Source organism: Numida meleagris, chromosome 1 (genome assembly GCF_002078875.1).
Source record: "Numida meleagris isolate 19003 breed g44 Domestic line chromosome 1, NumMel1.0, whole genome shotgun sequence".
Taxonomy (NCBI): domain Eukaryota; kingdom Metazoa; phylum Chordata; class Aves; order Galliformes; family Numididae; genus Numida; species Numida meleagris.
Genome location: NC_034409.1, coordinates 180,445,040 through 180,468,808, shown reverse-complemented (window position 1 = coordinate 180,468,808; position 23,769 = coordinate 180,445,040). Strand labels below are relative to the sequence as shown.

The 23,769-nt window shown below is 38.2% G+C and overlaps 2 protein-coding genes across 2 annotated transcripts; both read right to left on the bottom strand.

Moving 5' to 3' along the window:
- On the bottom strand, positions 287 to 8,046 carry LOC110389884 (matrix metalloproteinase-27-like). Its single transcript, XM_021380919.1, has 10 exons — positions 7,571 to 8,046; positions 7,001 to 7,239; positions 6,244 to 6,392; positions 5,736 to 5,864; positions 3,800 to 3,961; positions 3,505 to 3,628; positions 2,692 to 2,822; positions 2,333 to 2,492; positions 978 to 1,081; positions 287 to 682 (listed from the first exon to the last, which is right to left on the bottom strand). The coding sequence occupies exons 1-10, from the start codon at positions 7,730 to 7,732 to the stop codon at positions 582 to 584; spliced, it is 1,461 nt and encodes a 486-aa protein (XP_021236594.1). The 5' UTR covers positions 7,733 to 8,046; the 3' UTR covers positions 287 to 581.
- LOC110389878 (interstitial collagenase-like) lies at positions 14,706 to 21,267 on the bottom strand. The gene is made up of 10 exons (XM_021380906.1): positions 21,099 to 21,267; positions 19,868 to 20,112; positions 19,451 to 19,599; positions 19,236 to 19,361; positions 18,453 to 18,614; positions 17,940 to 18,057; positions 17,090 to 17,223; positions 16,291 to 16,450; positions 15,272 to 15,372; positions 14,706 to 15,050 (listed from the first exon to the last, which is right to left on the bottom strand). Exons 1-10 carry the CDS (start codon positions 21,204 to 21,206, stop codon positions 14,950 to 14,952), a joined length of 1,404 nt encoding a protein of 467 aa, XP_021236581.1. The 5' UTR covers positions 21,207 to 21,267; the 3' UTR covers positions 14,706 to 14,949.

The following is a 23,769-nucleotide window of genomic DNA, read 5'->3' as shown; positions in this document are numbered from 1 at the left end:
GATAAAGCAGTGGTGTGTCTCACCAAAAAGAGAGCATCAGAAAAGATAAAAATTGGGTATCCTTGTGTCTGGGATCCCATAAAAACTAAAAGATGCTTAGCAAAGACACTGTACATTTCAACAAACTTCAGCTGTCTGAAAACTAGTTACTCTAGTTGCCCAGCTTGCCTCTGAAAAGAGATGTTTTCTCCAGAAGGTGGAGGTACTGATTTGTCCCAACACAGTCAAGTCATGCTTCCTTAGAAAGACAATATGCCTTCAATAGATGACACAAAAATACTTGACATCAAACTTAAAACTATTTATTACCAAAATATTTGACCCCTCTGTCCCAGAGCATAAAATGATAAATTATGTTGGACAGTTTGCACTTAATCAGGGGAAAAAATACCTTTTTTTTTTTTTTTTTACTGGCCTTTAGAGATACAATTAGAGCTGGCATGCTGGTCCATTAATATAGCAGACACGTACAGAAACTAGTCCAGCTGCTTCATCCATATAACAGTGTATAAATGAACAACTTTAGAGAAATCTAGAATGACTTTCTTTTCATTTGCTGTGTATAAGAAAGATTAATTGTATTAACAGTTAAACCAGCTGTTACTCTTTATTTCGCTGAGAACTTTTTTAGCAGTAGAGTCAAACTTCAACTGCCTTGATCCATGGAAGAAGTAGAATAATCCTAGAAATAAAAAAAAGTAAATCATTACATTATGCAAACAAGAAGTAGCTTCGTTATAACAAATTGGGGAACTCCATCTTTGTACACACAGGAGAGCATCTGTTCAGTTCTATCTTTTGCAAAATTCAGAAATGATGACATCTATAATAACTCCTGAATTTATACTCCTTACAAGTAAACTGATTTTAATTAAAAGCTCATTTCACAGATTCACAGAATCACAGGGGGTGGAAGGGACCTCAAGAGATTATTGAGTCCAATCCCTTGCTAAAACAGGTACCCAAATTTCCTGTACCTTTATGTTGGAAAACAGCGTCAATCCTGGAGCTAATTCCTGGAAAGTCATTGACTGTCCTCCTAGGATAACCCTTCTCCATGGACTGCGTGTTTTCATCGTACCTACATCATATAAACGGAGACATGGAATTTTCCAGGATTTAGACATCAGTTCTCTAAAGAATGAAGCAGCCTCTGAATGCTATTCACTGTCTCTACAATAATTGCACAAATTACATGAATTTTAAATTCTTCTTGGACACTGATACAATGCTTTACATAGTTCTTTATCAGTAGACAGATTTAGATGGAAGACAGGAAAATGAAATTGTTCCTAACTAAGCTAGGACAATTTTTATAAGACTGAATTTGAGAGCTGAAAGGAGGAACTAAGATTCTTGAAGATTTGAGGAAACAAATTTGAGGAATTTGAGGGAAAAAAAAAACCAAGCAAGTAAGCCTTTGTTTTGCTTCTCCTTGGATACAAGAAATAATTTTTACAGGGTCTTGAGACTGAGTGAATGAGTGTCACTAGGTAGGAAATCCGTGCTGTTGTGGTTTTCTTATATTCTTATCTTGTGACCAAGGCAGTAAAATAGCAGTGCAAGATATTGTAAACATTCTTTCCAAAACTATCAAAAACAAAGGACAGGAAACCACACGCAGCCACAAATCCAGCTGATACTGTATGTGTCACCAAGGAGCCCCACAATTAATCATAACAAAGTAAATTTGACCCACGTATACTCCTGGTTGTCTGAAGAAGCCTTTGCAGCAGTTGCCCTTGCACAAAGGAGGAATCCATCAGAGTCTCAAAGCTGACTTTACTTCTATTTGCCTGATGTTCAAGAATTGGCAATCACTCGCACAGATAGTGAGTAGGATTTAAAAGAAGTACGCTGTAAATCTAATGCTAATCAGTCAAACAAAGGGAAATGAACTGTCATTTGTTTCCTTCTAAAAGAGGTAAATTAATCTAGGACTTTTCAGAAATCAGAGAAGTTCTGCACAGGCGATCCCAGACAGCCTTCTACTGAAGTAGGTCACCTCTCGATTCTTTATTTTCTAGCGATAATTTTGTCTACTTTATTTGTAAAAACAGTCTATACATTGGGGTTTTTTTTCAGCTTCCAGGTATAACACATCAAAACCAGTCCTTATCTTGGTGCCTATTTCAGCACACTCTTAAGCTCTCAAAAGTCAAAGCTTTATTCTTTTCCCTGCAGGAGTCAAACAGACATTCCTAATGTCTTTGTGTTACCTAGTTACACAGAGTTATCCACAGGTCTAATTTCTCTTTTATCACACAAATGATTTTAATAGCGTAATTATATTGGAATCAATCATAAGAAGGTATTTGTCTGTTTTTCTTACCTCCAGTACTTGTCACCTACAAAGAAATCTGTCTTCCCTGTATTTTTGTTACAAACAGCTGCATCAATTTTCTTAACACCTTTAGGGAAGCCCAGCGTGTTGATGTTCTTTGGATAACCAAGCAGCACCTTATATCCACTGATAACCCAGAAATTGTTGCCTATTAAAAGAAATAATTCTGAACTTGTACTCTAGATTTTGAGAAACTAAATGAAAAAAACATAATCCCTCAGTGTACATTGTAGGAAAACTTGAGGAAAGCTCCCCAACCCCTCTTTTTTTTAAGTTGATAAGGTCTCCCTCCTATTTTCCCTCAAAATTAAAGGCAAGAAAAATTTAAAGAAAATCCCATATTTCACCTTTGAAAAACAGGATCTGATCTTTCATGTTCTCATACGCAGCTTGAATACCAGATGGCAGAGATGGCCAGAAGGCAGAAATTAATTCAAGTTCAACTTCTGAGTTATCAGGATAGACTCGCCATAAGCGTCTGATTTAAATATGAAACAGGTTTAGTAGTAAATAATAAACCACAGATGTTTCTATATATGCACAAGAATGTGAACAACATTGTGACTTACAAGTTCCTTCATGTCAGTGGCACTACCTGGCTTGATGTGTCAGAAAGGAAAACTCCCTTGGTTGGGATATGAGGCTTTTTTTGGTTCTGATTTATTTCTGGAATTACCCTTCTCATTGGTATTGGTTGATTTATGATATCACCTACAAGGAGCTGACAATTCAGGTTGCTGTTGTATTGTTTAATGAACTGGCTTTTTTCTGTGTACTCAGATACAAGGCTTGCATAGAAAGCTGAAAGAGTTATTGGTCCAGCTATATTGTAGAACATACTCATATCTTAGGAAATGGTTGCAGCAATTATTTACTTCACTGCTTGTTGTAACTGTCTATACATTTGGGAATAAATCTATTAGGATCAAAATATTTCCTGAAACAAAGAAGTAGGCTACTTTGTCAGGGGATCCCGCAAAAATATTAACATAATTCCTATCTGCTAATAGTCTTTGTTTCAATATACTATTATTTCTGAATTCTGTCTGTTTCATTACAGATCCCACAATCACTGTCATGGTATCCATCAAAGCATTCAATCTTTCTAGAAAACATGAAAACATAAACTCCACAGAGACGAAAGCCATATCAATTTTTACCTTCCCTTTAGAAATATGACTTCTCGTCGGAGTGTAGTTATGGCATCGAAAGATATCTGGGAGCCACAGGTGTTAGGTGATGTAGGGATAGCAGGCCTTTTACCTGGGGTTTTTGTTGGAGCACCTAGAGAGACATTTCAGAAAACATAAAATTTGCAGAAACATTAAGCTTTTCTTATAGAAATGGATTTTTGATATTAGGTGAATACAAGAAGAATTTTATGTTGAAACTTTGTGAAAGAAATTATTTCCCTGTTGCTTAGTTCTTTTCTTTTAAGCCATGGATTTTACTTACCATAAATAGACTGAATGCCACTTATGTCATCTGGAGAGAGAGGAAATTCACTGGGGCTGATGTATGCGTAATTGGGGAACATCAAGGCCCTCTGGTCGTTAGAATGGGAGAGACCCAGTGCATGACCAACCTCGTGAGCAGCAACCAGGAACAAATTGAATCCTTAAGAAATGGATAGAGAGATTGGTCTAATTTTGGAGTACAAATGACTAATACATTCTGAACACAACACAACTATTGCTGTGATAGTTTTCACATAATATATCAAAATCACTAGGGTATGCATACCCATGTACATATACACATGCACTTTATATGTAGGCAGGTTTTGCTCTTCAACCATTCAAAGGGAGTGACTCTTGGCTCTCTTTCTGGCTGTTCTTTCTATTAGCTGCTGAAAGTATGTGTGTGGCATGAATGGATGCCTGGAGGTGAGTGTGGGTGCAGCCCCGAGGAGTGTCCTGGCAGGGTTTCCCAGCTGAGCTTGAGCAGATTAGATCATGAGTCAGGTCAAACTCACAGCACTCTAGGGAAAGAAGAGGGTGCACTCTGTGCTCAGCTGAGATACTATACTGTCATTGTGTGCCACTCTCCTCCATGTGGGTAACAAAGGTGATGTTGTGAGTAGACGAAGAAAAATACAGTTTTACCTGAATGATTTACCTTTTTATCTAAGAGTTTAAGCATATAGCTTCCTTATAGCCTTGCCAAATAAAATATCTTTAAAAAATTATGCTTATGCATGCTTATTACCAGTGAAATACTAACACAGTAAGCAGATAAGAATGGGACTTCCTTCAACGTGCATTTAATTACTTGCATTCCTCCAAGAAATATGCCTTTCTGAATTTTGGAAGAACAACAATCTGCCCTGCTGTCTGGGAGCCAGCAACATAACAGTGGAGATCACAAGCCTGTGGCAGAGCAGAGGACTGGTCATCGATTGCCCAAGACAGAGCAGGCTGGAGCCAATATTTCCATTTCTCAAAAAGACAAACAAAGCCTCAAGTTTCCACACACATTTCCTGTCCTTCCTTCTCACGAGCTTTCCAAGCTCGCCAACAAGTTCTGCAGCACATCACTGCTGGAGCTGTTCTATTGAGGAATAGCAGCAAAGCTGGGGCTGACCCATTCATTCCTTGTGTAGGGGAAACGATGCATTTTGTCAGCGTGACAAGCCCAGCCATCATGCCTCAGCTCCTTTCTGCCACAATAAGCCCATATCTCTCCTTGTGCAGGCCTCTTACAACACTTTCCTGTTTGTTAGTTCTGTGTACTTCCTGCAGTGTGACATCAAGTCTATTGCACTTCTCCTCTGCTGTTTCCCATCTCCAAAATCAGATGAGAAAAGAGTGTAAAATAAAAGAGGTCAATGTGCCCATGTACGGTCTATCAGAGGCAGCATATGCTGTATGGCCAGCTTGGTGCTGATGGGAGCAGGCATGTCCCAAATAGAAGGTTGAACTCCCAGTGTTCCTTTTTTTTTTTCAGGCCTGGTGGCACACATTAGTAGTCATTTCCTGACTCTGCACCTCAGCCAGTGGGTGGTCCAAACAATGTGTTCTGATCCCCAGCTGTGGCAGAAAGCTGAAATTGCTGGGAGAACACTTACACACATCAGCCAATCCTAGATTAACTTCCGAGTAAAACTATGACAAACTACTGAGGGACCTATTTAGTATTATTGTTGAGGACTAGTAGTGCGTGGTAATGCAGGCCTGGAGCCAGTATGTGCACTGGGAGCTGAAACAGAGCCAGCTTTCAGCATGGGTTGTGGTAGTATGGTCTCGAGTAGATCAGGCTGGTTTTCACATCAGCAGCATGTAATATCCTCAAACTGCTAGCGCTGTGCTTTGTCTCAGTTTATCCTTTGACTAATAAAATCAGAAAGCAGTTTACCATTTGCATAGCATTTCAGAAACCTTTTGTTACCCACCATCTGAGCCTGTGGTCCAATCTTCATCCTCATCAAAGTGAACATCACCACCAAAACCACTGCCAGGTGGGAAGGCATGAGCAAGGACACCAAGGGGGCCATCAAAATAACGAGGGCAATGTCCATGAGCTAAGTAGAGTGATAGAATGGTAGAATCGATAAAATTGGAAAAGATCTCTAAGATCATCCAGTCCAAGCATCAGCCCATCTCCACCATGCCCACTAAACCATGTCCCCCAGTGCCGCATCTTCATGTTTCTTGAACACCTCCAGTGACAGTGACTCTACCACCTCCCTGGGCAGCCCATTCCAATGCCTCACCACTCTTTCTGAGAAGATGTCTTTCCTAACAAACAGCCCGAACCTCTCCTGATGTAACTTAAGGCCATTACTTCTTGTTCTATCATATTGTCCTATAGTATGATACTGAAATAACTTCGAGTTTATGTCACAACTCCAGGAAAATCTTTAAATTAGTCTTACCATCGATTTTTAGTCAGTGTATTACCTTTTGTCCCAAAGGCAACCATTATATCTGCTATTCCCTCTTGGATACGAGTGAAAATCAGTGGGGTGACAGCACTCCACACTTTAAATGCCTTCTGGATTGCTTTATCCACATCTTCTTTGCTCATATCTGGTGTGTGGTTCACAATTCTGCAGTTACGAGGGTTCAAGTAATAATACTTAGTGCTTACATAAAGAATTTCTCAGATATTGTTAAGATGATAAACAGAGATACATAAGAAGCAATTTACCCTGTAATCCAATAGCTCCCCAAACTTGTCTTGAACTGAGTGATTTTAAGGAATGTGATGACTGTCCAGTATGTCTTTTTCATAAAAATAATTGTGTACATGGTAACAGTTCTTCTCAAAATGGCCCTTATCCAGGGAGTGGTCTCTTGAACATGAGGAAAATTGTTTCCTTGGGTTTCTGTGACTATGCTGTCGCAGCAAATTTTGAAGACAGGGGGTTTGTGTAGGGTGCAATTGATATTTCTATTTGGCTCACAGAATACATATTAGGGATGACACATGACAGGCAAAATTCTATAGCTGACTCATAAAATGTAAATGCCCAGCTTGACTCTTAGAGGTTACTCTCAGGAACATGCTTGGCTAACAGCTGGAGAAAGAAAAATATGTTTGTCTTCCCATCTGGAAACAGTTGCTATGGAAGTTACACATCAATATATCAAAAGTGGATACCCACAAAACCACATTAACCATTTAATCACAGAAAATTAATTATGGAAATACTACCTGTATGTCAGATTGTTTTTTTTCCATCCGGGCAGAGTAACACCGTAGAGACCTACATCAGGGACACCACACCTTGGTTTCTTCATCATCTCTAATGTCTCGGTGTCTGGTTTTCCAGTCACTTTCAAACCAAAAAATCTTTGCATTTTCTGGAGTTGCTCAGCTGTAAATTCAGCATTTGTTTTCCATCCACGTTGATTTGAGTCCATCTCGATGGTATAGAATTTACTTAAGTAATCCTAATGAAAAAATAAAGCAAAAACATTTCATTTTTTGACCTGTTTCTTAAATAAATACCTTAGGGCTGATACTATTTGTGTATGGTGCTAGCAGAATCATCTGCCTTTGATTTCAGAGAAAAACAGATGTTTTTCTGAGGAACATAGCTAAACAGAAACAGGATTGTTATTTACTTGACATCTCCAGTTTTTACTGATTATACTACTTAAATAAAGTTTGGACCACAGAGTTCTGTGTAACAGCATTGTCTCAGAAAGACAACAAACTGCAGGAACATGCAGATTAAATCTAAGAGGAGAGGCTATAAAGTCAGATAGAGACAATAGTTACCTCTACAAGCATTGTATCTTCTTTGTTGTCCTTCTCAGGGTGGACAGGAAGAGCATTAGAAAAAGCTGCATACATTAAAAGAAGTAGCAAAAGATTCTTCGTTCTTACACTCCTTCCCATCTTCACACGAGAGCAGTCTGCTTTCTGCCTAGTGTGCATCATTTCTCAGATTGCAACTGTACCGTTATAGAGTGAATTGTAGAGTCAGCTGTAAACTGACTCAGAATTTGCCGTGCTCTGATTATGTCCAGACGTCCTATAACGCTCTGCTGGCTGACACAATAACACTTAACTAAAGCCATCCAATTTCACAGACATCTGAATTCAGTTAGTGTCTGAATAATTCTAAGTTGCCTGGCTGCCACTTCTACGCTGACATTCAATTTTAGATATTTTACAGTGAATTTTAGAGAACCTGAGCAATTTTGTGCCACATACAATGGCAGACAATGGCTGTCCCAGCCCAGCTGTGTGAAATGGGGCCTCCAAATGTAGAGGGACTCTTATCCACTCTCAGTCTGGAGAATGGGAGTCATACACCAGATATGAATCCCAGCCAAAAAATTAAAGCTTTGGAATAAATTACTGCCATGTAGAGGTACAAAATTTTCTTTTTGAATTGTGTGAGAATGGTTGTTTTAGAAATAGGAAGAAAAGTTCAACTCACTAACCATCTCTTCCCTGCCACTCTTTAAAAAGGCTATATGCTTAATTTATAGTGGTAAAACCCAGGATGTAGATAAGCAAAAATTTTTTTCCCATAAGTCCAGCCTAAAGAATGTGAATGATCTTATACTTTTCATCCTTCCTTCCTTCCTTCCCTCCGTTCCTTCCTTCCCTCTGTTCCTTCCTTCATTCCTTTCTTCCTTCCTTCCTTTCTATTCATCTATCAGTCATCTATTTATCTTTCTATCCACTCATCAATCATCTGATGGACAGTGGCTGAATATGAGCCAGCAGTGTGCCCAGGTGGCCAAGAAGGCCAATGGCATCCTGGCTTGTATCAGGAATGGTGTGGTGAGCAGGACTAGGGAAGTAACCCTGCCCCTGTACTCGGCATTGGTGAGGCCCCACCTTGAGTACTGTGTTCAGTTTTGGGCGCCTCAGTACAGAAAGGACATTGAGGCGCTGGAGCAGGTCCAACGAAGGGCAGCAAGGCTTGTGAAGGGCTTGGAGAATATGGGGAAGAGGAGACTGAGGGGAGACCTCATTGCTCTCTTCAAATACCTGAAAGGTGATTGCAGGGAATCATAGAATCATAGAATCATAGAATGAGCTAGGTTGGAAAAGACCTACAAGATCACCTCGTCCAACCATCCACCTACCACCAACAACCCCACTAAACTATGTCTCCCAACGCTATATCTAAACGTTTCTTGAACACCTCCAGGGACGGTGACTCCACCACCTCCCTGGGCAGCCCATTCCAGTGCCTGACCACTCTTTCAGAAAAGCATTATTTCCTAATGTCCAGCCTAAATCTCCCCTGGTGCAACTTGAAGCCATTCCCCCTCGTCCTGTCACTAGTTACAAGAGAGAAGAGGCTGACCCCCAGCTCACTACAACCTCCCTTCAGGTAGTTATAGAGAGCGATGAGGTCTCCCCTGAGCCTCCTCTTCTCCAGACTGAACAATCCCAGCTCCCTCAGCCGCTCCTCATAAGGCCTGTGCTCCAGACCCCTCACCAGCTTCATCACCCTCCTCTGAACACGCTCCAGGGACTCAATGTCTTTTTTGCAGTGAGGGGCCCAAAACTGGACACAGTACTCGAGGTGGGGCCTCACTAGGGCTGAGTACAGAGGGACAATGACTTCCCTACTCCTACTGGCAACACTATTTCTGATACAAGCCAGGATGCCATTGGCCTTCTTGGCCACCTGGGCACACTTCTGGCTCATGCTCAGCCGAGCATCGACTAATACCCCCAGGTCTGTTTCCTCCATACAACTTTCGAGCCACTCTGCCCCAAGCCTGTAGCGTTGCCTGGGGTTGTTGTGGCCAAAGTGCAGGACCCGGCACTTGGTCTTGTTGAACCTCATCCTGTTAGCTTCAGCCCAGAGATCCAGCCTGTCCAGATCTCTCTGTAGGGCCTCTCTACCCCCAGGCAGATCGACACTTCCTGCACTTCCTTCCACAGGGAGAGCGGGGTTGGTCTCTTCTCACTGGTGACAGGTGACAGGACAAGGGGAAATGGCCTCAAGTTGTGCCAGGGGAGGTTTAGGTTGGATATCAGGAAAAACTTCATTACAGAAAGGGTTGTTAAGCACTGGAACAGGCTCCCCAGGGAGGTGGTTGAGTCACCTTCCCTGAATGTGTTTAAAAACCGTTTGGATGTGGTGCTCAGGGACATGATTTAGTGGTGGGTTGTTAGAGTTAGAGTAGTATGGTTAGGTTGTGGTTGGACTTGATGATCTCGAAGGTCCTTTCCAACCTGAGCAATTCTATGATTCTACGATCTGTTTATCTATTCATCCATCTATCTGTTTATCTATCTTCCTTTTCATCAAGAAAGACTACTTCAGTTTAACCACAATAACCGCAGGGGATATGATTATTTCCTGTCTTAAGTAATGCAGAATAAAGGAAGTTTCAAGTCGCAAAACTCTGACAAATTATAGGATTTCACCCTGTGCTGGCCAAGCATCTTCCTCTTTCACGGACAGTAATGGGAGTTGAAGGTGTTCAGCACCTCTGAGGAGCTCTGACAGTATGTGCTCAAAATTTATGAAAGAGCTGTAAGAAATACCCTTATGTTGGACTGTGGCTTTTAAAGGAAATCCTTGTTTCCATGTTGTTGGTTTATTGCTGTCACTTGCAGCCAACTTTTCTCCAGCTGGAGGCGTTAATGACAAATTTTCTATCCCAAATTTCACAACACACCCTTGTTTGCTAAACTTTCTTGTTAATGGCATTTCTCAGTTATAATAACAAAAAACTCACCTCCCTTAATTTGTCATTTCAGTCATTTTCTTGTGATAAGGTAAGAGACCCAAGAGACCTGGATCCCATTCAGTTTTCTTACTGAGGTACAAACTAGGACAACAAATTTTCTGAGATGGGGAGTATGACTGAACTGATACAATAAATGATACATGCATTTATCCAGAAACTGAGAATGTCTTTTTTGATCTCTGCTTTCATTTTAAAACTGAAATGTTTGGTTGTCTCAATGGCTTTAAACCTAGAAGGCATTACCCTCTGATTATATACATAGTGGAGGTTAAAAAATGCAAACCCCTGTTCAGTGGTTTTTGCACCATGCATAATTCTTAATAGCATGAGAGTATCCTTTTGGAAAAAGTGTTTTGTTGGATTTGAATTTAATTTTGTAAAAAGTCAAGGCAACACTGTGAGGAGATTTGATATGAATTGAGAGAAGCTGGTATCCTTTTTGTTGGCCATCAATTCTCCACAGCTGTCTCCTGTATAGCAGTGGAAGGACAAAGACAATGAAAGCAGCTAGGTTAAGACTAGTTCCACCTAACTTTATACATTTATTAGTTGAGCATTTGTGTGTAGAAAGTGGAGAAATATGTCTCTTTGGAAACCAACTCAACCAGCTATCTTAGGATAGGATGGACTGTCTCTATAGGTACTCTCTTGTTGTCCTTACTGAGTGTAGAGAAACTTAAACAACCGATTTAGAGTATGTTTCTAGTTTCAGCTAACAGCTCAAGCTACATTACTTTTTGCTTAGAAGAAACTTGTGTTCCAGCTGATGGAGTCCTACATTACTCAAAGCTTGTGTAAGGTTTTTGCTGCTTGACTGCTTGCACAACACAGCAGCCAGTTCCCACTGCTCATGGGAGGGAGGCCTAAGTGGAGTTTCTCACAGACAATGTTTCACAAATACGTCTGTAGTGAGCCTTGAGGTCTGAGAAAAGAAGTAGCTGTAGAGCAGCTTCTGGTTGTGGTTTCATGCTTATCTTTAGCATCGGTAAGAGTTAAAGGATGCTGATCTACCTCGTGACTTCCTTTGTAGTCTTAGAATAGGTTTTGTCCAAATTGCAGTAAGGTGACCCAAGTTTTAACTCAGGAAGTCACTGTCTTTCCGCACCACATCAGAGTGACACTACAAAGAGCTATAGCAGTCTTCAATACTTCTGCAGCATGGTCATCTTAGCATGATAGCATCAGGGATTCAGCTCTCTGAAGTGTTCACGCTATTGGTGTCTATATGTGAGTTAACTGTCTAGGCTTGCGTGATATCAACAGAAATCTAACCAGTATGGTCAAATGGCATTTATTCTGACCACATGTAGGGTGTAAACATAGGGCGATCTGTACAGCTGTCAGGAGCTCACCAAATGTCTTGACCTAAACCTTTGGCTACCATGAGAGCCTATGCCTGAGATCACATGAAAACACTTGGGCTGCAGTTCAGCTGCCTGAACAGTATTGTGTTGTGCTTCTGAGACAGTCTACTGAACCTGAGACACAGGCCTAGTGGTTGTGATCCAGCACCTGGATGGGACACATAGCTTCTAGACTGACAGTGGGAGGCCAAGTGAGAAGCCAGGTGGAAACCTTCAGGCACCTTAATGGAATTACATACTTGCTCAAGCAGCTGTGTTGAGCCACTACATTTCAGGCTCTTTTTGAGAATAATAGAATGGTTTGGGTTGGAAGAGACCTTGATGATCATCTAGTTCCACCCTCCCACATCTTGCCATGGGCACGAACACCCCCTACTAGACCAGGTTTCACAAAGCCCTATCCTGACCTTCAACACCTCCAGGGATGGTGCATCCACAGCTTCTCTGGAAACTGGTTCCTGCATCTTACAGTACTCATAGTGAAGAATTTCTTCCTTATATATAATCTATACCTACCTCTTTTAGTTTAAGCCCATTATCTCTTGTCTTACTGATCCCACCAAAGAGGCAACAAAGCTAATCAACAAAGCTAATCAGCTTGGGTGAAAAGCATGGTCAATAGCAGATGATTCAAATAATGTTGGTGATCCTTAGCAAATCCTCAGCAAAGACTGCAGCCTGTGAGGGCAGGATTCAGCCACTCAAACACAGGTTCCTAGAGATAGAGTAGGCCCTATAGATCCTGGGGGAATTCTGGTCTCCAAGAAATCCTGTTTCATACTTGTAGTGTCATCATGGATACCCTACAGCATCTCTAGATACGCATTTAGACAATAATTCCTTCCTGGGTAGACCTGTCCTGTTTAATAGTGGTGGGGGCTACATACAAAAAAGCAATGACACACACTGGGGAGAAGTACGGTACTCCACCTTAATACGGTAATTAACAAATAGGAGCACTGACCTTATTAAAAGGGAGTAAGAAAGTAGGAGGTGACTGCATGGACTTAGCAGGTAATGACACTCAGAGGCAGTTACTGCAAGCAGTGCTTGCGCCTGCAGGGAGGCAAGAGCTGCTGGCACCAGCCATCCTCCTGAGTGGCTGGAATGGAATAATTGCTACACTTATGCATGAAATGAAAAAATGTATTCATGCAAGGTTCGGGGAAATTTGCTGTAGAAAAATCCCTTCATTTTGAGCTTTTCATCTTCCTGCAGAGGAAATCCTCAAGACAAGCTCCCAAGAATGCAACTAGCAACTAAAAATCAGAACTTTACAGGAAGCCAAAAGGCATGGGCTAAAAATAAGCTTTCTTCTCTTTTTAAACTCTTCATCTTCCATGGGTTGTAAATTATCTTTTCTCTCTATCTTTCCTTTAAAACATAACCAACTTCTTACCCTTTGTCTCACATTTAACATTTTCTCTGTTCCATAAGTACCCCTAATTTTTTTCTTCTAGAGGAGTATTACTGGTTCTGCTGTAACTCTGAGGAGCTGTTCACATCTGAAGGGAATATGTAACCCAATTTTCCAATTTTTAATTTAGTCTTGGTCTAGAAAGAAGTATTATATTTCCCTCTAACCTTCTGCCGATACACCTGGAGACGATCTCTATTAAAGCAAAATAATCGATTTAGTTTTATGTACTTTTGAAACAATTGTTGGATTAATTGTTCAATAGCACTAGCTTACACAAGAAAAAAATTAAATAGGACTTCCACTAATGTTTTGAATTAAATAACCGGTATCTGAATGACTCTGTGAGAACAATAGTCATATAAATGAACTTAATTAAAGTTTCTGATTTACTGAAATTTAATTTGCTTTTTAATATATGATATTCCTTACAAAACCTAATCTCCATTTTCAGTTACACAGTTTCTTATCTTTAAACACTATTTAGACTAATTTTTACTCTTGAATTTAATGGAGGTGAGAATTACCAAGCCTGTTCTTTATATAAAAAGGATGTAATTTAATGGACTTCCAATACAGACAGATAAGTAATGAAAAAATTTATAAGATTATGTGATCTTTTCTCAGAATGCTATTACTTCCAATGAAGTAACCCCAAACCCTCCTCTGAAGTGTGTTGCCTAGTGCATATGAAGCATGAGAAAATGTGCTTTGTTACAGCCCTATGGCTTCTAATGTTATCAGCTGAGCTACAAAAAGAAAGAAAGTGAATAACCCTTTAAAATCCATTTTAATTGAGGGTATTTGAAGAAAACTGTGGTAAAGTTGGATGTAAAGCTGTATTTATAATGAACTTCTTGTTTAGCCAAAGATTCTAATTTTTAAATTGAGCTTCTTCAATCCAGTGAAATTAGGAGGGATTTAGCAGCTACTGAAATAGTAAGCACTTGAAAGAGCCTCGAATGAGGAGGTTTAGCCACCCCGTGTATAATGTGGCTACCTGTCAGATCAGGGTAGAGGTTTCAGCAATCTCCTATACAATATTACGTTTTCCAGTCTTAAATTCAGTTCTTATACCTAAAAGCATTAGGGGAAAAAAATGCCTGTGTTTGCAAAGACCTGTGCTCTGGAGGAAGGGATAAGAGTGGAAAGTGAGGAAGACAAGAGATCAAAAAGTGGAAGTGGGATTTATGGACTGACATTAAGGAGTCCCAGCTGTCCTAATTACTCATAATACTGGCACCAGAGCTTGTGTGGGGGAATGGAGCTCAGAGCCTGTTAGTTGCTCCTCTGCCTGGCTTGGGAAAATATCTGCCTTTTCCTGCCAGAGTACTTTTTTTTAGTGTTGAAACTAGAGTTTGCTCTTGAAAATTAGTACAAATACAGAAGCAAGGACAAAAAGATATGACAAACATAATTTATTAGGAATATTTAATGCAGCAGGTAGAAGTGTAGTAAGTTATATAAATACATTTGTATTACAATTAATAATTATTAAAACTATACTTCTATGGAATCTAGGCAGAAATCCATTCTGACCTGTTAGTCATGAAATGCTGAAAAATTCAGCACATAAAAAATATACATATAAAATAGACACATAAAAATACACTGTGTGCATATGGAAAAAAAACCCAAACATTGCAATTAGCAATTAAACCAGCTAATGCTCTTCATTTGACTGACAATCCGTTTGGCACGAGGATCAAACTGGAACTGAGTTGTTTTGTGGAAGAAGTAGACATAGCCTGGAAATAAAATTAAAACCAATTATATTTCATAGATGACTTCTTTTTAGTATCCTGCAGGACAAAATCAGCAAAAAATACTCCATGCATAGTTGCTATTTTTCATTTCCATCTCAATTGCTTTGTTTCAAGGCTAATAACAGGTTTTTGAAAATAAATGCTTCTGTCTATAGAAGGCTAGATATTCAAATAAACTCAGTTTTAAGATATATTTTACTTACCATCCTTCTGGAAAGCTGCATCAACTCTGCCAATTTTTCCAAAGTCATAGATTATCTTCCTGGGATAACCATGATCCATGGATTTTTTGTTTTCATCGTATCTTAACACACAAAAAAGCCGTAATTACCATTAGTAGTGAAGCAGATAATATTTTAAAAGTTCAAAGCAAATTCATACATATATGCAACTCTGCTCTTAGAGTGAAGTCTCATAAGAATAAACTAAATTAGATTTTGGTTTTCTCCTGTTATGTAATAAGGTTCCAATGAGTGTCTTTTGGTTTGAAAACCCTGCCTTCAGAGGCGTTTGTAACAAAGCTTTCAAGGTTCCTGGGAATGAAGCCCAGGAATATACTAATGATTTTCAGGCTGAGCTAGCAGCTTGGCCATCATTGCATCTAAAATGTGATTCTTTGTCTGGCCACTGGATATCCAGTTTAGTCTAAAATCATAGCATAAAGGAGGGGAATAGAAGAACTGTAGCACTGACCTGAAACACGTTTGTATTACTATCAATCACGTATTTCTTAAACAAAATTACTCTCTGAAATTTATCATGAGCTACAGTTAAATTACAAATAACACCAACTGTACAAATGTTGATGATCTACAGCTTGATTGTTCAAAAGAAAATTCAGTTGCAACACTTTTAATGTATAGTTCATTTTGCTTGAAATGTGACAGAAAAATGTACACTATCACAACATTACACAGAAAAGCAACACTGTTGTGCATAAAAAGTGAATAATTTACTATAAAATAGCTGTTTCAATAGACAGATGTTTCATCTGGTAGCAAGTAATTATGTTGCGATAACAGGAATTTAATGAATGGCAAAAAAACTTTAGAAGTGTTGGCATTTCTTAGCAAATGCTTTAATTCTTTAAGCTTTCAGACAAACCTGCTTGAATGTCCAGAGTATACCTGACATGAACTTCGTTGCTTAATTTATATTAATTATATCAATTTTCAGAGACAAGTCAAAATATACTTTCTGGTAGATAAATATTAAATCTTACCTCCAGTATCTGTCAGCTACAAAGAAATATGTTTTTCCTGTGGTCTCATCACTGTAAGCTGCATTAACTCTTTTAACAGTCTTTGGGAATCCCAAACGATAGATGGGTTTTGGATAGCCATATGCAATGTCATATCCTCTGATAACCCAGTATTTATCCTCTGAAAAATATAAGCATGTTTCATTTGGTTTTGCTATTAGTAAACACTTAATTGTATTTTAGATGGGAAGCATCTAAATGGGCTTTTGTAATATAATTTCTAAAAAATACATTTTGAAATACATTTTGAAGTATCTTTCCGATTTTTTTCTTTTACTAGTCTAATAAATAATTATCTTGCTTTGTTTTAAACTAGACTTCAGACTTTTTTTTGGTAAAAGTCCAATTAGACCGTCTTGTAACAATACATTCCATGGTAATAGAGAGAAGAATAACAGTGATGTGCAAATTCCTCTATTTACGAATTGAATTACTTGTTAAAACTTAGCAAAAGTCCTTCTGCATAAGTGAAATGCTGTTATCTGAAGAGAACTAAATCTGAAGAAGGGAAGCTAATTTCATGTCTTCTTTTTCAGAGCACTAAATGAAGCAGAGCATGTTTTTTTAGGATTGTGACCTCTGGAGATCCTTTCCAGAATTATAACTCTATCATGCACCAGTTCAATAATTTGGAGCTTTGTAAGAGACCCTGTTTCACTGACCTTTGTTAAAGAGCCACTTTAACTTTTGAAATTGCATAATTTGCAAAGGTTATGGGAGGAACTGGTCAGAAAAAGTAAAGAATTTCAGATGCCATTACCTTTAAAGAGTAAAACTTCATCCCTTTCAATGTTCTCATAAGCAGCTTGAATTCCTGATGGCAAATTTGGCCAGAACAGTGAGATAAAATTGAGCTCTGTCTCTGACCTCTCAGGATGTTTGCGCAGCATATATCTGGTTTGAACAAAATTTATAGGTTAAAATAGTTCCACTCTTCACAGATGTCATACAATGATTATAGGCCCTGGAGTATAACAGCAGAGAGACGAGTACCTCCACTTAGTGATATCTTCTGTCTAATGTCAAAATCACCGTCTGCATATGTATCCCTCTCCAATGAATGTAAAGGAAGTCTAGAGTGACTGCAATCTGAACTTTAGCACCTCAGTTAGTACCAAAAATCAGGCAAGGTAAATATAAGCCCTTCTATTTCTCTGTAGGGCAGGAAGGCTGAGAGTTGGTGTCAGTGAACACCTAGTATGTCTTTTGACATACTGGTACTTTCAGTCCTGGCTCTGCTCTTGTATTGGTGTGTAGCAGAAGGCTTACAGTGTGGGACACATGAGCAGATTGTGAAGGAATATATGAATAACATTGCTTTGCTATTAGTTGAATCTAGTTCAGAGCCAAGTCTACCACAGCAATGGCCACAATGGCAGAATAGTTGGAAAAAAAGACTACTGGTCTTGGTCTCCTTCACTGCTCTTGTCAATTACGTCTCTTGATATTAATAAGTTAAGGACTCTTTCTTGGGTATATATGTACATAACATTTTTTTACTCTTTCTCTTTGTACTATGTTTCAAAACAATAGTTTTCCCTCACTGATTACAGATCTTTTAAAGCTACTGGATACTTTTAAGAGATGATATATGTGCTTATTGGTATTACCTGCCCTTAAAGAACATCATTTCTCCACGCAAAGTGGTAATGGCATCAAATGTCAAATTAGGGTCACAGACTTGTGGAGTTGTGGGCCCTGTAGGCTGCACAGCATCATTAGACTGTCCTAAAGGAAAGAAAAAAAATCTTTCAGTTTGTATTTAGAGAAATATAGAATAAAAACAGTGTTCAGAAGGTGTCCAGGGTTGTCAAGGAACTTCTTTAAAGAAAATGAAAAAAGAAAGAAAAGAAAATGAAAGGGCATATTGTTGTAAACTAAATGACTGTTGTACAACTCAAACTTTTAGTCTTGTTAAATAAGTTGAGTTCATCTTTTCCAAGACTTTTTTCCAGAGAAGGTCTTCAGTTGAAGGTAGCCTCCAGGTTTTTCCTTCTTTTGTTATCCATTGTTTAGAACACAGACTTTTCGTGTCAGTGAAATAAACATATTTTAAATATATTCTTATCATTGTTAGCCTGCCTCCAAATAGAAATATTGAACAAAAAATATCTGTTTCTTACCATATATGGCTTGAATGCCATCAATGTCATCCTGAGGAAGAAGAAATTCTTTGGGGTCTGTGTAGGCATAAGTTGGATACATCAGTGCTCCAGGATCATTTGAATGAGACAGACCCAGTGAATGGCCAAGCTCATGGGCAACAACAATGAACAAGTTGTAGCCTGTAGGATAAAAATCATAGGAAACTGATAAAATATGTTTGGGTATTTACTGCAGTATTTACCATGGTATTTACAATGGAAAAAAAGTTTTATTCAACTTACCAAATATGCTACAGCAACAAGAGAGGCTATAAGTAATTCTACCCACACTATAACTCAAAAAGTTTTGTAGCACTCATCTATAAAAAAATAAATAAATTTGTAACACTCATCTACATGAGTGTTTGAAGATCGTTGGACATTTTAATTATGATCTTATCCTTTCTCCAGTATCCTTATATCTTAAATGCAATCCCTTTTTTTCCTGCTATTGCATGAACTGCTCAGGATCAAGAATCATTCCAATGATTTTGAAAGTTCAGTGATCCAACAGAACAATATTTCACAACAACATGTGTTCTGATGATATTTGAAATCACTAGTTTGAAACATTGAAGTGCTAGGTGAAGAAAGATTCCTACAAATGAATCACTGGCAACAAATAAAAAAATTTTAAAAAGATTAAAAGGACAAGCTGTGCCACTCTTACTCACTTTTTACCTGCAGTTGGGCTTATGAGCTAAGTATCACATGAGCAAAAATCGTACAGGGTAAAACTGCATAAATGGATTTGGTCTTTACCTGTTCCATCTTTTGTCCAGGTTTCCTCCTCATCAAGATGCACATCTCCACCAATACCTTCTCCTGGTTGAAAAGCATGAGCCAGCAGCCCATTAGGGCCATCAAAAGGAGAGTTGTCCTTGTGATCTAGAACGAAGAGTACAAAATCATTTTTTATCCCAAATTATTTCTATGATTTCAGATGCCTTTTTAGTATGTAAAGATATCAGTTTTACCTCTATAAGCAAATGAGATCATTATATCTGCAATGTTGTCCTCAATTTTTTGAAACGTCAATGGTGTCACACTGCTCCAGACATTCAGAGCTTTTTGGATTGCTTCATCTACATCAGTTCGTCTCATCTTGCTGGTGTAATTCACAATCCTTCAAAGGAAAATGAACACATTACATACTGCTAAAAAATAGAGTTTCAATTGAAAAATATTCATTTGTACAGAAGTAAGATATGTTAAATATATCTTTCATAAGAACAAATCAGTAATGACTTAACTTTAGATAATGCCTTCTAGAGTGCCTGTTTCTTTCCAGAAATCAGTTCATCATTCTGGATACATCATAATGTACTTTACTTCAGGCCCCTGAAATTGACAGGCTAGATTTACATTATTTGAACCAGATTAGGAAATGTTACCTGTATGTCAGATTATTTTTCTTCCATTTTGGATTCCCTGGTGTGAACACATATTGCTCTACATCAGGAACACCACATCTGGGTTTCTTCATCATCTCCAGAGTGTCATGATCAGGTTTCCCAGTCACTTGTAGTCCAAAGAATTCCTGCATTTCCTTGAGCTTTTCAGCAAGATGATTTTGACCCCCCTGCCTTAGATGAGGCCGATGATCTTTTTGGAGGTTGTAGAAATTCTGTAGATAAGTCTGAACAAGAATTTTTAAAAAGAAGAGTATTATGACATATCAGTATTGTCTTTGGTCACATTTACATTTCCTAATTTATCTTGAACTATTCTGTCATGAACCCTTGTGTCTACCAAGGGCTAAAGCAGTCTATTTTTTCCAAGAATCAGTGTGAAAAGGTAGATATGATTTATAGCTTTCATAGTTACCTAAAGTTGTTGTTTCACTGATTAACTATATGGAGAACATGTATTTAAAATCTAATACTTGCTATTAATAATTAATTCCACATTGATTTATTATAACTTGTTATTTTAGCAGCAAAGCTTTTAAGGAAGCTTATAACTTCACATGTCTCATTCAAGGAAATAGAAACTGGCAGTGAAACTCCAGACACAGGACTCCTGACAAAGTCAGTGAAGAGAGCTAGTCAGCGCTTGGCAAATAATGTCGTTTATTTTTAGCTATGAAATGAGACTTGAGAAAATCAAATATTCCTACAAAATTTCAACAATTTTTTCTCCAATAGCTAGTGTTATATCTATATAATTGTTGCATTTCCTGAAGATTTTTTAAAAAGTATTCCACAAAAGATCAGTTCAAACAAATATTGAAATACATGCATGATTCCAGCAAGTTTCTTTCCCTATGTTACTGAGGCTGATCATGTCATAGTTTTCAAAGCACATTCTGAAATACAACTTGTTCCTGATTTTGACTATTTCTGCACAGCCATGCAGCCTTGCGACTAGAACTTATCCTTCTGTATCATTTTTAACATCTTACTGACAACATCAAAAGTGAAGTTATGCAATTTTTAGATAACTTGTAGGTAAGTAATTTCAAGAAAATTCTCACAAAAATTTCATATTAATAGGAAAAGCTTTCTCTTGAAGCCTTTGCAAAATGAAATGTTTTTAATTTCAAGTCATAGTCTTTGAAAAGAATTCTAGTTATTTCTCAGACTACTTTCTGTTTTATTTAGAAATGCAGTAGAAAATATTTACCTCCACGAGATTTATATTTTTTCCTTCATCTTCTTTTTCATGAGCCGCAGGAAAAGCAGAGGAGACAGCCACACACAGCAACAGGAGAAGAGAATGGACCTTCTTCATTCTTGTCAAAGGTTCTCTGCTTCAGCTAAGCTGCAAAGTCTTGACCTGTTGAACACGTTTCTCAGCTCTGTTTATATAGCTAAATTGTAAATCAGTGACACTCTGACTCATGCTGTATAATATCCTCTGATTAGTAAAAATGATGCATAACTGTTTCATAATTAGGGAGTGATGAAATGAGTTTAACTAATGTTACCATCCTTTTTTTTTTTTCCTGAGCATTCTGATTTGGGCAATTTCATAGTGTTTTTAATAAATAAGGAAATACTCTTCAGATAAAAGGTGGAATTACATTTCATATATATACAATATATATGAAATAGATATGTGCAAGTTCTTGATAAACTGGAGCAATAACATGAAATAAGATAACAGTAACATAATATTGCACTACACTATAATCAAGAACAGTTCTCTTACAATAAATAATAAAATACATTTAGTCAAAATAAGTATCAATAACATATAAAAGAAAATGCGAAAAACTGATCTTATCTAGGAATAACGGGCATCATAAATCCAGGAGGGCTGCCATGAGATAATTAGCAGTTCTGTCTGAAACAATCTTGTGCCGTTAGAAAAACTGAGAGCTAAAGTGCTTCAACAGTTTTTGACTGATATTAAAAAAATCACTTTACTGGAACACATAAGCTATGTTTCCATATATATGATAAATAGAATAATGTTTATACTCTTGCCAAAAGAAGTGCAATGGGGTGTTTGGATCCATGCACAGAGATGTGCTTTGGTTGGGAAGACTACATGAAACCCAACAGGAACATTTGTATATCTTCAAAATAAAGATTGAAAACAATTCTGTAACATTGTGTTCCCTGTTTCATCAAGGGGAGTCATGATAAACGTTAATAAACGAAGAGTTGCTCCTAAAAGACAGCCTGTGAATGTTCTCCAAGACTCTACAGTGGTTTTAAACTCGAGTGATTATATGTAGACGCAGGGTTTGGGATTTAGCTAACTGAGTATTTGTGCAATTTGGAGTATTCTAGGAAATCCCACCTGACCTCCAGCTACCCTGCAAGGATGCAGGTCTCCATACTTCCCATGTTATGGCTGTAAGCCTCAGGTGTGTGTCTCAGGTATGGCCAAATGAATGATGCTCTGATGTAGAATCAACTTCAAGTGTTTTGATGCACAGATATCTCTATATGTGATGTAGGAGTCTGACCTCCCTTTTTGAAAATGGATTCTAGAGAATGATTCTACTCATCACATGGTACAGATTTTAAGATCAACAGAAGCTGACTGTATTGACTAAGTTTCTGCTGAGATAAGAGGACTTTAGTGGGTATGTGGGCATCTATAGCGTAGACCCCTAATTTCAGGAAAGCATTTCTAACTGCTAGGACAGCTAAGTACCAGAGTAGATGGTCTGAAGGGGCTGCAAGCTTGCTAACTCTAGCAAGTTGTCAGACTGAATTTGGTGTTGCTCTCCTTGCCAGAGACACTCTGTGGAAACCTCTACAGGTTTCTCCCAATACAGTTTTTTGTGTGTGATTCAATGTCTTAAAAGAGAAACATAAATGCTAGTGTGAGGTGGAAAAAAGCAAACATCTACCACTCTCCTTTATTTCTGATACCTCAGCAGGGTTTGATCTGAAGAGATATAATGCAGGGTGAAAAATTTATTGTTCTAGAATCATTGAATCATAGAATATCCCAAACTGGAAGAGACCCACAAGGATCATTGAGTTCAACTCCAAAGAAGTTGGAAATACCCTTCAGGAAGTATTCAAATTAGTTTCTCAAGTACCAAGACAATATAATTACTATATAATTCTACTATCACTGTACTGCAGGATTCCCCACCACACTGAGGCTAAGCAGAGTAGATACTACTTCTAGAAAAGTAAATTTCTTTATACTTTTCAATGTTTGTCATATTTCTTGTGTGGGGTTACTGAATAAAAATAATACCAAACACTTAAAAGCAATAATACAGTGCTGGTCTTTGAAATAACTAGGAAGATGATTCTCCAAATTGTATAGCTTTTACAGATTTAAAGAGATTCAGTCTCATGGTTCATTGTCCAACTAATCTTCCTTGTTGATTATTCTTAATCCATCATGATTTTCAGGCATGAACAAAACGTGTGTTGGATACACCTGCAAAGCCTGCAACAACTCACATGATCCTGGGATTAGTGAAATACTGCTTAACTTCTCTAATTCTGTTCTAAATTAGTGTTTCTCCCTGTAAATACTTTTTCTTATGTATTTCTGTAGGCTTTTTTTATATAGGTCTTGAGTTAATACTCCTATATCTTTATTTTTTCTTCAGTATATTTTTTTTCCCTAAGGAGTAGATCACTCCTTATTTCTCTATTCTTTTTTTCTTTCACTTGATGAAGGCATAATAGGCATATTTAAACACATGCAAGCAAAGAAGAGATGCAGATTAATCGGAAGGATCCAGGGGCTGCAATGGGAACATTAGGAAACCACAAGCTACAGATTGTACTGGAAGGTTCTGCTGCCATGCACATGTCTGCAAAAGGTCTTTTGCCAAATTTTAACGTGACCAGAGGATACTGAGTCAGGCAGA

Bases quoted from the DNA above. Each gene is read 5' to 3' on its own strand.
- LOC110389878 (XM_021380906.1), bottom strand. From the start codon at position 21,206: ATGAAGAAGGTCCATTCTCTTCTCCTGTTGCTGTGTGTGGCTGTCTCC. The intron at 19,362-19,450 runs GTAAAACTGATA...TCTTCGTTCTAG, and splicing joins GATCTCATTTGCTTATAGAG to ATCACAAGGACAACTCTCCT. The intron at 18,058-18,452 runs GTAAGAAACAGA...TCTTTCCTTTAG, and splicing joins TGGCATTCAAGCCATATATG to GACAGTCTAATGATGCTGTG.
- LOC110389884 (XM_021380919.1), bottom strand. From the start codon at position 7,732: ATGATGCACACTAGGCAGAAAGCAGACTGCTCTCGTGTGAAGATGGGA. The intron at 6,393-7,000 runs GTAGTATTTCCA...TCGTAACTGCAG, and splicing joins AAAAACAATCTGACATACAG to AATTGTGAACCACACACCAG. The intron at 3,629-3,799 runs GTAAGTAAAATC...ATGTCTCTCTAG, and splicing joins TGGCATTCAGTCTATTTATG to GTGCTCCAACAAAAACCCCA.